Source organism: Lycium barbarum, chromosome 1 (assembly GCF_019175385.1).
Source record: "Lycium barbarum isolate Lr01 chromosome 1, ASM1917538v2, whole genome shotgun sequence".
In the NCBI taxonomy this organism is placed as follows: Eukaryota; Viridiplantae; Streptophyta; class Magnoliopsida; order Solanales; family Solanaceae; genus Lycium; species Lycium barbarum.
Window position 1 is genome coordinate 111,759,169 of NC_083337.1, and position 12,321 is coordinate 111,771,489.

The window sequence follows — 12,321 nt, forward strand, 5'->3', positions numbered from 1 at the left end:
CAAGGCATATGATAGGTATCGAAAAAGAATTACGAGTAACATGTTAACGAGGATTTAATGATGCTTTGGAGAAGATTTATGACGTCCCTTAGATTGTTAAAGAGGTGATAAACAAGTGCTAAGAAGGTTCCATAAGGATTGGAGATCAAACGAGTCGACGAAAATGAACTTCGGAACACTGGGGATTATACGGCTAGACATACTGGTCGTATAAAACATACGGACCGTATGTTGGACCGTACAATCAGTCCAGATTGTCACCATTCTATGGACCAATTCTACGACCAGACATACGGTCAGTATAATTTATACGGACCGTATGTTGGTCCATAGAACTGGTCGGGAACAGATTGGTGTATTTAATGAGGGACCAAGTCTTATTTCATTTCATTTCCATATCACACCCCTTCACTCTAAAAACAACTCTCTAAATTTATTCCACAAGAATTAAAGAGGTATTAGTGATCAACAACATAAACTAAGTGAATCAAGTGTAAGAAACCCATTAAAAGATCATCCAAGTCAAGAAATCTCATTGGAGATTAACTAGGGTTTAGGCTCAAGTGAAATATTTCCACCCAAATCTTGTACCTACAACATATAAGGTAATATTTATGGTATTTCAATGTTGTTTAAGGTATTTGAAAGTTGAAATACTTGGATTGTAGAAGGATGTAGAAAAATGGGTCATAAATGTGGAATAGTGCCATTTTGAGTAATAGCTTGAATTGAGTCATGATTCTTGATGTGTTGTGATATTGATATGTTATAAATAATGTTAAGAACACGGGATAGGAAATTTATATGAATGAACGTAATCGTGTGTTATGACCATGGATACAGGTGATTAGAAGTGAATTGAGAAATATAGATAATGTGGACGAATAAAGGCTATTGTTATGATATTGTGAATGTATTATTGACGTTTGGGAGTTGATATACGATATGGAGGAATGTCGTATAAATAAAGGAGATGCTATCCGATTTTCTCTAAGTCTTAATCGTGTATGCTAGCTATCGATTTCTAATGATAGTATGACTTTAATGAAGGTAGAAACGTGAGTGTTGGAGGAGAATGCGCAAGTGGTAAAATAGTTGAACGGAAAGGTATGTAAGGCTAACCCTTCTTTGATAAGGCATGGTTCTTTGGCCGAATTTCTAAATCTTCTATAATTCTATGATGTCCTTCAAATGACTCTATCTTCAGAGCTATTAAGCTCATGATTCTCGATATGTTACGATTGTACTAAGTTCATCATATGACGAGTAAGCCTATAAAGATAGATGTAATGAATGACGAAAATAGTGGTAATGATATTGATGGCAACTATAATGGTAATGACGATAACGATAACGACGATAACAGCGATGACGATAACGATGACGATAATGATAGTGATGATAACAATAAAGATGCTTATGAGCTATTATGTATATGTATCTATGTATGACTGTTATGGAACCCCGAGCTTATAAGGCCGGGTAGAATATGTATATATTGATGTAAAGCGCACACACCTCTGCAGATGGTACGGATAACCCTGAAGCCTTGGTAGGGCCAGGTATGTGTAACCTTGAGCCTTGGTTGGCCAAGTATGTATGATAACCGAGCCTAGTCATGGTCGGGTATGTGAAACACCGAACCTTCGTGGTCGGGCATGCTATGTAAATGTTATGTATATGATATAGATATGAATATGAATTAGACTATGTATATGAATACGATTATGGACGCAATGTAAATGAGTACGGATACGGACATGGATGTATGTACATGAATACACGTTAGAAATGAAAAGTCCCCATGAGAAGCAAGTAAGTTCTTATGACGATGATACGATTATCTCCCATCTTATGCCTTTTCTTATGTTGTGTATTATGCTTCTATGTTGATATTGATCATGCTTTACATACTCAGTACATTCTTCGTACTGACGTCCTTTTGTTTGTGGACGCTGCGTCATGCCTGCAGGTGCCCAAGGAGACAGATTTGATCCATAGCTACATTTCTCAGGGACTACATAGCGGAGCTCCATTTCATTCGTAGCTATAGCTTTTGGTACTTATTCTTTTGTGTACATATTTATGGGCATAGCGGGGTCCTGCCCCGCCTATATGATATGACATACTCTCCTTAGAGGCTCGTAGACATGTGTATATGGTTAGATGTGTTTGGCCTTGTCGGCCTATATTTTGGATTTCATTTTGTTAGCCTCATCGGCTTATGTACATTGATATGGGCATAGATGCCAATGATGATATAAAGGTATTGTTGTCCAATGGGACTAGTATGATTGATGAATGGAAATGTACGATTTAGTATGTGGCTCACCTAGATGTAAATGTAAAGGTATGATAAGAGGTGCCCGGGTGGGCTAGCACCGGGTGCCCGTCGCGGCCCTCCGGTTGGGTCGTGACTCTTATATATATGTATATGATTTTAAATGAAAGCATGCATGTCATACGCCCTCAGTGGCATTCAGAGTTACAGGTTGTCTCTCCCTGTCTCTATTTACATTACTTCCTTTACATATGTTTTTCCTGCCTTACATACGCGGTACATTCATCGTACTGACATCTTTTTTGTTTGTGGACACTGAATTTCGTGCTGCATGGCTAGATAGATAGGTTGGAGGACCACCACAATAGGTTACCCTGATTCTACGGCTGGTTGGCGAGCTCCACTCTTTTAGACTTACATGTTCTTGCCGGTTTGCATTTGTACATATGACTTTTGGATATGTTGGGGACCTGTCCCAACTTATGACTGTTTTGTGCCCTTAGAGGCTCATAGACAGACGTCCTGTGTACAGTTTTTGTATAGCTTTGTCGGCTTATGTTTGATGTATATGGTCTTTTATAGCGGCCTTATCGGCCCGTATATGTATGTATATGTTATCATGGCATTTTAGTAAGTTGTTGATGTCTGAAGTCCTACCTTTTATTGGATACGAATGTTGCAGATTATGTTATCATGTAATGCATGTTGGTGCTCGGGAAGTAAGGCTCAGGTGCGAATTTCGCCCCTCCAATTTGGGATGTGACAGAAATCTGAGCTTAGAACTGACATTCGTAACAAACTGTTAGCATAAGTACTTAGTCTTTTAGTTTTCATAGTAGTTTGTAAACAATACAACCTTTGGGGAAAATACTTGTTCAATTGGTAAAAATAGTGAAGTCTAATCCAATCGTTGATAATAAGTCCTGGTACGATATTTACTTGGCGACCATGTACTCTTGCGTGTGCGTTTGGGATAAACAATTGTTTCCTTCAACTGTCAAACCCATCCAAGTCTTGTTTTTATAATATGTCTGAAAAACCTATCCTTATTTGATATGGATTTACTTATTTTCTTGTTTGCGAATACAGTTTTGTTCTCCTACTTCAATGCTAATTCCATGTGTTAAGCTTATGGTATGTTTTCCATAAGTTGAAATCCAACTTTTCATCGAATAGGAATGAGTCAATGATTCCAGTTCTTCGAGTTCGCATGAAACCGCTTTTCTTCGACAGTCTCCAGTCTTCCTTCTAAGGATGTGTTCCTCACCTTTTGTGACTGCTTCACTAGTTCTTTAGGAGATCTGTTTTGACTTTTGGTTCTTCAACTTCTTCCTTCAGTCTTACTTGTACTTGATTGTCTCTGAATTTGTCAATCATCAAAACTTCTTTTTAAGCTCTGCATTATCATTGAGACAACAACATCTCAACATAGACTAAGCAAATACACCAGCAATTTAATTAAAAAATTAAGCATAAAGAGAGGTAGGGCAGAACCTGGGTTCTAGACTCAAAGAAATTAGAACATGTTTTTCACGAGTGCAGGATTAGGGTTCTTCGTATGTCACCAAGCTAGATTTGTCCGTCAAATTTGCCGCAAATCTATCCCAACGTGAGTTATTGTATTACTGGAAGGAAATAACCCCTAGTTTGATGGCTTAAACAAACAAAGTGGAAACGAAATAGGACAGTAGAGAGGCTTAATCCTATCTATAAGAGCTAGATATGTCTTAACTATATTGAAATCGGATGTTTTGGACTGGAGTTTTTTGGATTTGATGGTAAGTTTAGCTAGACAGGGTAGAAAACCTGGCCGCCAGTGCTAGAGAGAGATGATCTCTTGACCGACATCTACTTCTTCTTCTTCTCTCTCTATTCATAAATTTTTGTACGTGTCTGTGAGAGAATAAAATATAAGTTTTTCTAGTTTTTTAGTTGAGAAGAAAGTGTCTACTGGCTTCTTTTCAAAAATGAGAAAATAGTCAAATGCCCCCTCAACGTTTTTTCGGTTTAATTATGACGCACCCAACCTTTGCGGGCGTCCTATCACCCCCTGAACATTTTAAAAATGGAATATTTACCCCCCTGAATGCTTACGTGGCAAAGTGAGTGTATTTCACTCTCTTTGAGAAAGTGAGCACGAAACACAAATATTAAAGTTTTATTTTTAATATATCTTTTCATAAATATATGTATTTTTAATTAATTTTTTCTTATTTTTTTCTATCTCATTTCTAAAAATATTTTCCCTTATTTTTTACTTTTACGGCCTCCCCCTCTTCTTTTATCAACACCCGCCGCCGCCGCCGGACCTCATCGCCGGCGAGCGGCCACCACCAAAACAACCCTCAAGCCGCCACTATCTCCCCTCTCCCTACCCTTCTTCGCTAGCGATAATGCCACCACCACAACCAACCACCCTTCTCTCCTTCTCACCGCCACTCTTCTACAACCAGTGCCCCCACCGCAACACCAACTCCACCACCCAGTCATCCACTTAATTTTATTCAATTGCACTTTAAAATTTTAAAAATTTCATGATTCTTGAACCCAAATAGGTTGATTTCTTGAAAATGTATGTATGATTGATGATGAAATCGAACGTGGGTGTGTTAATGGAGGAAAAAATGGGTTTTAATTAAGGAAGATAAAGGAAAAAAAATATCTTGAACCTATATAGGTTGATTTCTTGAAAAGATATGTATATTTGATGATGAAATAGAATATGGGTGTGTTAATGGAGGAAGAAAATGGGTTTTAATTGAGGAAGATAAAGGGAAGAAAAAGCAAAAAAAAAAAAAAAAAAATCTTGAACCCAAATAGGTTGAGATCTTGAAAAGATATGTATGATTAATGATGAAATTGAATGTGTGTGTGTTAATGGAGGAAGAAATTGTGTTTTAATTGAGGCGGATAAAGGAAAGAAAAGAAAAGAAAAAATAAATAAATAATAGATAACAAATCAAAAAAAAAAAATGAAATTTCCAGGTGTCAGGCGCGTGGGCTTCACTAGCAAGCATATATGTGGGTGTGGCATTTTAGGGGGTACATATTCAATTTTTAAAATGCTCAGGGGGTTGATAGGATGCCCGCAAAGATTGAGTGCGTCATAATTAAACCGATCAAATGTTGAGGGGGCATTTGACTATTTTCTCTTTCAAAACTAGAGTAGAAGCTTTGGGAAAAAACCGACTCCCCATTTTTTCATGTTCTTTTTTTTTCATCATATTTTGAGTAACTTCTCTGCACATACAATTTCCTCAATACATATCACTTCTGGACAGGTGGGGTCTGGAAAGTCCACATGGGTGACCCGTGATCCTAACGCAATATCGAACAATTATAAAATTAAATTTTATATTTTATATTTCAATTATCACTTCAAAGTTTTTATTATAATTTTTTATTAATTTTGTACTAATTATTCTTAGCTTTTATCCTAATTTTGCCATGTGTCCTGGTCTTAAAGACTTGACTTCTCAGATTGTAGATTACCCTCCGTTTAATAATATATGGTTAGATATTGATTAATTTGGTTGGGTGAACTCCTTAACAGTTCGTTCCCTACCCCTTGGGTGAGTTGTGATAGAAATCATTTGATAAAAGTAGCTTTTCCAAGAAAATAAAAAGTCGTGTATGTTTCGAGCTTAGGGTAAAAAATTCTTTTGACATTAAATCACAATTCTAAGGGAAAATCTTATGAATGGTAAAATAGTTACTTTTAAGATTGAAGTATCAACAAATACATGGAATAATGATATTTATTATAGATTAATTTTTTAGGAGTTTGATATTTGGATCGAAGCATAGGAGAAAAAATAACTCACTTACTTTTTTTTTTTTTTTATAGTCTCGAGCTTACAAAAAAATTCGGTTTGGAGATCCTATAGAGCAGAAACTATTACACTTTTATGATTAGTCTATTATAATAATTCTTGCTGTCAAAAAGGTTTTTATCACTAAAGAAAGATTGTTGGCGCAGAGAAAGTCCCACATGGCTCACTATGATTTAAGTAAATGGTGGCCAAACCGGTAGTTATGGCCTATCAACCATTGGATAGCCACAACCAGAAGAATAGGTCCCATGAAAAAGTCTCATGGTTAACTTATAACAAAGAGAGAAATGAACATACACATCTTTTTTTTCTTATCAAGGCAAAGGATTAATCATACTCGTTGTTGAATCAAGATATTTAGATTCTCCAAAATGAGCGTAGCTATTGTTGACGGTCCAATGATAGAGGAATTCGTGGATGACACTGAGGCATTTGACAAGTGGACCGACCAACATTTTGATATGCTAGACACAGATGGGAATGGGGAGTTATCACGCGACAAGCTCCAAAATAGGCAAGGAAAATACTCATCCTGTGAATTTGAGTTGCAAAGCAAGGAAGAAATTTCATGTTTATATGACGCCCTTCTTGAAAGATTTGATGTTGACAGAAGTGGGACGATCGATCGCAAAGAATTTAGGGCGCTTACGAAAGAAATCATGTTGGCTAAGGCTAGAGGGATTGGCAGTTCCCCAGTTTTGGTCATTCTTCAAGGGGATAGCCTTGTTATGAGGGTTGTTCAACATGTCTTACAAAAATAAGATGAACATGAATGAAACAGTGATGCTCAAATTCTCTTTTGTCCGTTTCAAATCTGAATTTACTTGTTCATTTCCCATTAGTTGTTACTTGTTACCTCATTTTTTATCTTGTATGCGTGACCGTCTTTTGTTTTTAAAATGGCTATTGCAGTGATCATTATGTTGAATTGATTAATATGGCTTTTTCATCCTATTTGAAAAAAACCAAATATCCAAGTTGATAGTGTTGGAAATCTAACAGAAATACTCGATCACGAACATTGTAGCAAATTTTCGAACAATCTCATAGCTTGAGGCATGTCAATTAAGACACTGGCCTAAAGGATATTTCACCTGGCATGGATGTATCACCCAGGATTCAACATGCTCTTCTAGTACAAAATTAGAAGCCAGAATCTAATAAAGATTTATCTTAAAGAAAAAACCCAGCACTTGAAGAAAAGAAAAGTTGAATAATGTCTCTCTGTCTTGTCCATTCAATAAGATGAAGTTGAAGGATATTATATAGCCAATAAAAGTTGGCAGATTCTTAACATCTTAAAACGTCCACATTTGGAATTGTGAAGAAGCCATTAAGACTATTGAAGTATAGTATAAAAGTCAGTTGGAATGACAACTACAACAGACGTTAGAAATGAATTGAATTCAAGGTAATTCAATTGGGTAATAAAGGCTAAACAAAGGTGAGGTGATTAATGGTTATTAATCATGGCTAATAAAGAATAAAGAATTTGTTCTAACTTATTTTTGAGATATACCAATTATTTTTAGAACAATCCCCACATATCTCAAAAATAATATCAAGGAATAGAATGAAGAAAGAAATTTTGCTGGGTTTTCACATATGAGTACAATGCGTCGAATCTGGTGTCTCATAGTCTATAAACCAGACCTAGATAAAAAAAGATTATGCTTATGAAACAATTGATGAAGTTTAGAATTTTTGTGAACCAAGAATTCTTTTGTAAACCTAGAGTCTTATTCTATCACATTATACTCGCACAATCTTTGTCGCGTGTCCTGGTATTCATGAGTACTCTATAAAGCTTTCAAAATTTCATAGGAGCGGCACCACTCCACACTCATATAGGTCCAATCATCAATTGTATTCTGCAGAGCAATACACAACCTATAAAGTATATGAATTGGATTGAGTTTAACTCAACCTCACTTTGCCTTGCAGACTTGCACTATATTCACACACCATAGGAGGGACATATTTTAATAGTGCATACTTGATCAACTAATGACTTGTTATTACCCATATGAACCTAATTCATGAGATCTCCAATCACATAGGTTGGGTTACCATCATTGTTGATCTTCTCAAGTTGACAAAAGTCTCACTCCCCTCGATGTTTCTTTTAGTCTGTGAATTGATCAAGTTCACCTCCGACTTTACATTATTTGCATAAATAATTTCATCTCACAGCAGCTGCTTTATCACATTATGTCTCAGATGAATGTGTCTATTTTTACCAATAAAATATTTATTTTTCACTACAGCTATTGCTGCGTGGCAACCACAATATATAACACCAAAGATGTTGGTATTATTCCAATTGGAATACTCGCTAAGAGGTCTCTTAACCACTCAGCCTCATTATCAGCCAACTCCGAAAACAAGAAATTTTATTTAGCTAATTTTTATGTAATGACACCCCCACTGAGAGTAAACACATAACCACATCTGAATATTGAGATCCACTTAGCATCATTGTACCCCTCTATACAACAAATAATAATTCACTATGACTCTTTTCAATAGCTACTTCTTTTCAAATTAAACAACGCACCAAGAGAAGAAATAACACCATAATATATTTGTTATTAACCTGTATCCGAAAATAAAATTAACCAGAAACTGAAAATTTCAGAAACAAAACTAGAATCTAAAAACTTTTTAGAAGAACAGAAACTGAAAAATGTACAAGAATTAAATCGAACCCACTGAATACACAGTGTGTCCTTAACGAAATTATTCCCCTCAATATACCCGAGGTTGTGGAATATATCCTTCTAGCATATAACGATTTACTCACCATTGTAGCGGTACTGCAAACTCTGGCGATAGCGAACTCACTCGACGACAGTATATCACACGAGAATTTTAGTGCAAGAAAAAGAAGAGAGAAGATCAGAAATTCGTAAGGAAAAATCTGAGGATCAGCAGATTATTTATAGCCATTGAAGCGCTGGAAATTTAAATTAATCCGGGAAGAAGAATCGGGTCAGCTGGTCAGAAAAGGATCGGGGTCATACTCTAGATTTTAATCTATTGGGAAACTTGGTTCATGATTTGGATAATTAATTAATAATTACACAATTAAAAATTAAGAAAATTTTGTCCAAAAAGATTATCAATCAATCATATCATTTGACCAAATCCAAATCCAAATGCGAAGGCGAAGCCGAGCCGAACGATGACGACGGCGCGAGGGGAGGTCTCTTCTCAACACCTTATGCGCTAGAAGATGTGCTTCTCTATATAAGCACAAGAACTTTTCTTTCCACCACCAATGTGGTAGAAATGCTTCATTTTTCCCTTCATATTTTCTTCCCTCCATTTCCCATTCATCTAACATTTAAAACGCAACAATCACCCACATGAATGGGGAATGGATATAAGATAAAGGAATGCACGGACAAGTGTGTGATTTTTAAGTAAAGATTAATTGCATTTGGATAAGTAGGTTTCCCTTTTAACTTTCCATAGCGAACTTATAGCAGATGTACTCGGTCAGTCGGTAGATATGATATCTTTGAACCATCGAGCTTTGTTATACACCTAGACAACATAAGTCACACAACTAACCCTTGACCGTCTGTTGTTCCATGGTTGTGTTCGTTTCATCCGTGAACACCGCCTACTTTCATGAGTGCATAGAGAATGGGCCTTTACTATCATCTCCTTGAAGCGGCTTACACTTCACACTCACATAGGCGATTTCTAAACGTGTAATCCTATAGATACACTATCCGGTCATGTCTTGCCAAACTTAGAAACCATTAAAAAATGTTAATGCTTTATTAAAACATAACACCTTGTACCCCTAATTAGCATATGTTCATGATTCGAGGACTTAGAAACCAAGACAAAAGTGTTAGAATTGAAATTCCCCTCAGAACGGACGAAGTACGGACTTACGTCAAAAGTACTGCCCGTACTTTGAAGTACAGGATGTACATTGACGGGAAGAAAACAGAGAGCACTGGAAAGTGGCATCCAAGTATGGGCTGCAATTACGGACCGTACTTCAAAGTACGAGATGTACTTCTGTCCCGTACATCGCAAGGAAAATTAGTTACTCACCGAAATTTTACATCCAAGTACTGTCCGTACTTCAAAGTACGGGACGTACCTGGTGTCCGTACTTCACCCGCGTCAGCCAGAAACTATAAATCCCTGGGATAGTTTTATTTCCCCACTTTTCATTCTCCAAACCCTAGGACGACTTGCTCTTCTTCTCCATTACCAAGAACACTAAGGTAAGCAACCCTAACCTATTTCAAATGGATTCTAACATATATCTATAAACATTAAGCAAGAATTCATTGTTCTTAACCTAAGGTTAGAAAACCCATCTAAAAGGTTCAAGACTTAGGCTTTTGGGATTTTTCTCAAAGTTCAGACCTTTCTTGCAAATTTTGGAGCATATACAGGTTTGAAAGGCTAAGTATCTACGTTAGGGAATGTTCATGATTCTCCCTATGCCTCATTCTTCATGCTTATCAGTAATTTGACTCAGAATATAGTTTAGCCCTAGCTTCTTGAATAGTTGTAGAATAGCTATCTTCTAGGGTTATAGTTTCATAATTCATTCATGGTTATCATTTTCAATAGCGTGAACTCAGTACGTAATCCATATAGACTTGTGTATTTACATCACATGAGTCTCAGTCAAAACATAATTAGTTATTGGCTTATGCTCCATACTCAAAAATAGTTATCACGCTATCAGTTATATCTTAGTCTCAGTATCACGAATTGTTTAATGTTAAACACTTCTGCTTGTATTTTTGGGCCTTAGGCCACACTTTATGCATATGTATTGCTTGGGCATGAGGCCACAGTTTTGTGTACATTTATTTGGGCCCTAGGCCATAGTTTATATTTACAGTTATACAGGTGGTTCTTTATTCAGAACAGGGAGCACTTGAGATCCTTACCTCCCTGTTTAGTTCAGTTTACAGTTATGAGTTTCAGTTTGAATTCTTATATTTCCTTCTTTCAGTTGCTTTACATACCAGTACAATTCAAATGTGATGATGTCCATTTTATTGCTTGGGGGCTTGTATCTAACAACTTACAGGTTGGCGATCCAGCTAGTTAGGACTTGCTCATATCAACTGCTTTTGTGAGCCCGAGTTCTCCGGGGTGTTATCCTACTTTCAGTATTTCTAGTTTTAGACAGTTATCTTTTCAGTATTCGTTAGAGGCTTCATAGACATAGTCCAGTCAGTCAGATATTAGCAGACCTGCCGTGTTGGCATTTATTTCAGATGTTTTAAACTTAAACCAGTAATTCCGCATTTAATATATTTCAATCAGACTTTTAGTAGATCAGGATGTGCTAGTCTTATTTCCTTATTAATGCATTGTTTGACATCACATATTGATTTAGTCAGCCTATGGGTTCGCTCGGTCACATGCAGTTAGGCACCGAGTGCCATTTTATGCTCATGCCATGGTTCGGGGTGTGAAAAAGCTTGGTATCAGAGCACTAGGTTAAAGTGTCTTAGGGAGTCTATGAAGCTGTGTCTAGTGGGGTTGCATTTATATCTGTGAGGGCCCCACACATATAAACAATTGACCACCAAGACATTCAGGATTTGTTTCACTTCTTACATACTCTAGTTCTTGCAGTTAGAGCAGTACTTTTAGGAATTCTTCTAACTCGTGCAAATTAAGTATTTCAGAAATGGCTCAAAAAAGAAAGTACAACAAGAGGAATACACCTACTAGCCAGAGAGCTACCGCTGATGCAGCTACAGAAGAGAACACTCAGGCTCAAATGGCCGCCTCAGCTAATGCTATAGCTCTACCTCCCAATGCTTCGGACGCGGATATTAGAGGAGCTATTCAGCTGCTCACTAAAATTTTAGCTAACCAGGCCCAGCGACAAGAAGCGGCCCTTAGCCCACATGCTAGTAGTGGGTCGAACAATTCTAAGAATCAGGAGTTTCTGTGGATGAAGCCGCCAGTGTTCACTGGGTCTAAGACGGATGAGGACCATCAGAATTTCATTGATAGACTCAAGAAAGTATTTCATGTGATGCATGCTACTGATACAGAGGCAGTGGAATTTGGAGCTTTCCAATTGCAAGATGTGGCCCATATTTGGTATGAGACATAGGAACAATCCCGAGGGGAGGATGCACTTCCTGCCACTTGGGATGAATTTGCAAACGCTTTCATTAAGCACTTCATGCCATTGAAGTCAGG

General features: G+C 37.0%; 1 protein-coding gene across 1 annotated transcript; it reads left to right on the forward strand.

Moving 5' to 3' along the window:
• Positions 1-6,223: 6,223 nt before the first annotated feature.
• On the forward strand, positions 6,224-7,060 carry LOC132644504 (uncharacterized). Its single transcript, XM_060361116.1, has one exon. The coding sequence runs from the start codon at positions 6,486-6,488 to the stop codon at positions 6,873-6,875; it is 390 nt and encodes a 129-aa protein (XP_060217099.1). The 5' UTR covers positions 6,224-6,485; the 3' UTR covers positions 6,876-7,060.
• The last annotated feature ends 5,261 nt before the right edge of the window (positions 7,061-12,321 follow it).

Excerpts from the sequence above, each read along its gene's own strand:
- LOC132644504 (XM_060361116.1), top strand. The coding sequence starts at position 6,486 with ATGAGCGTAGCTATTGTTGACGGTCCAATGATAGAGGAATTCGTGGAT.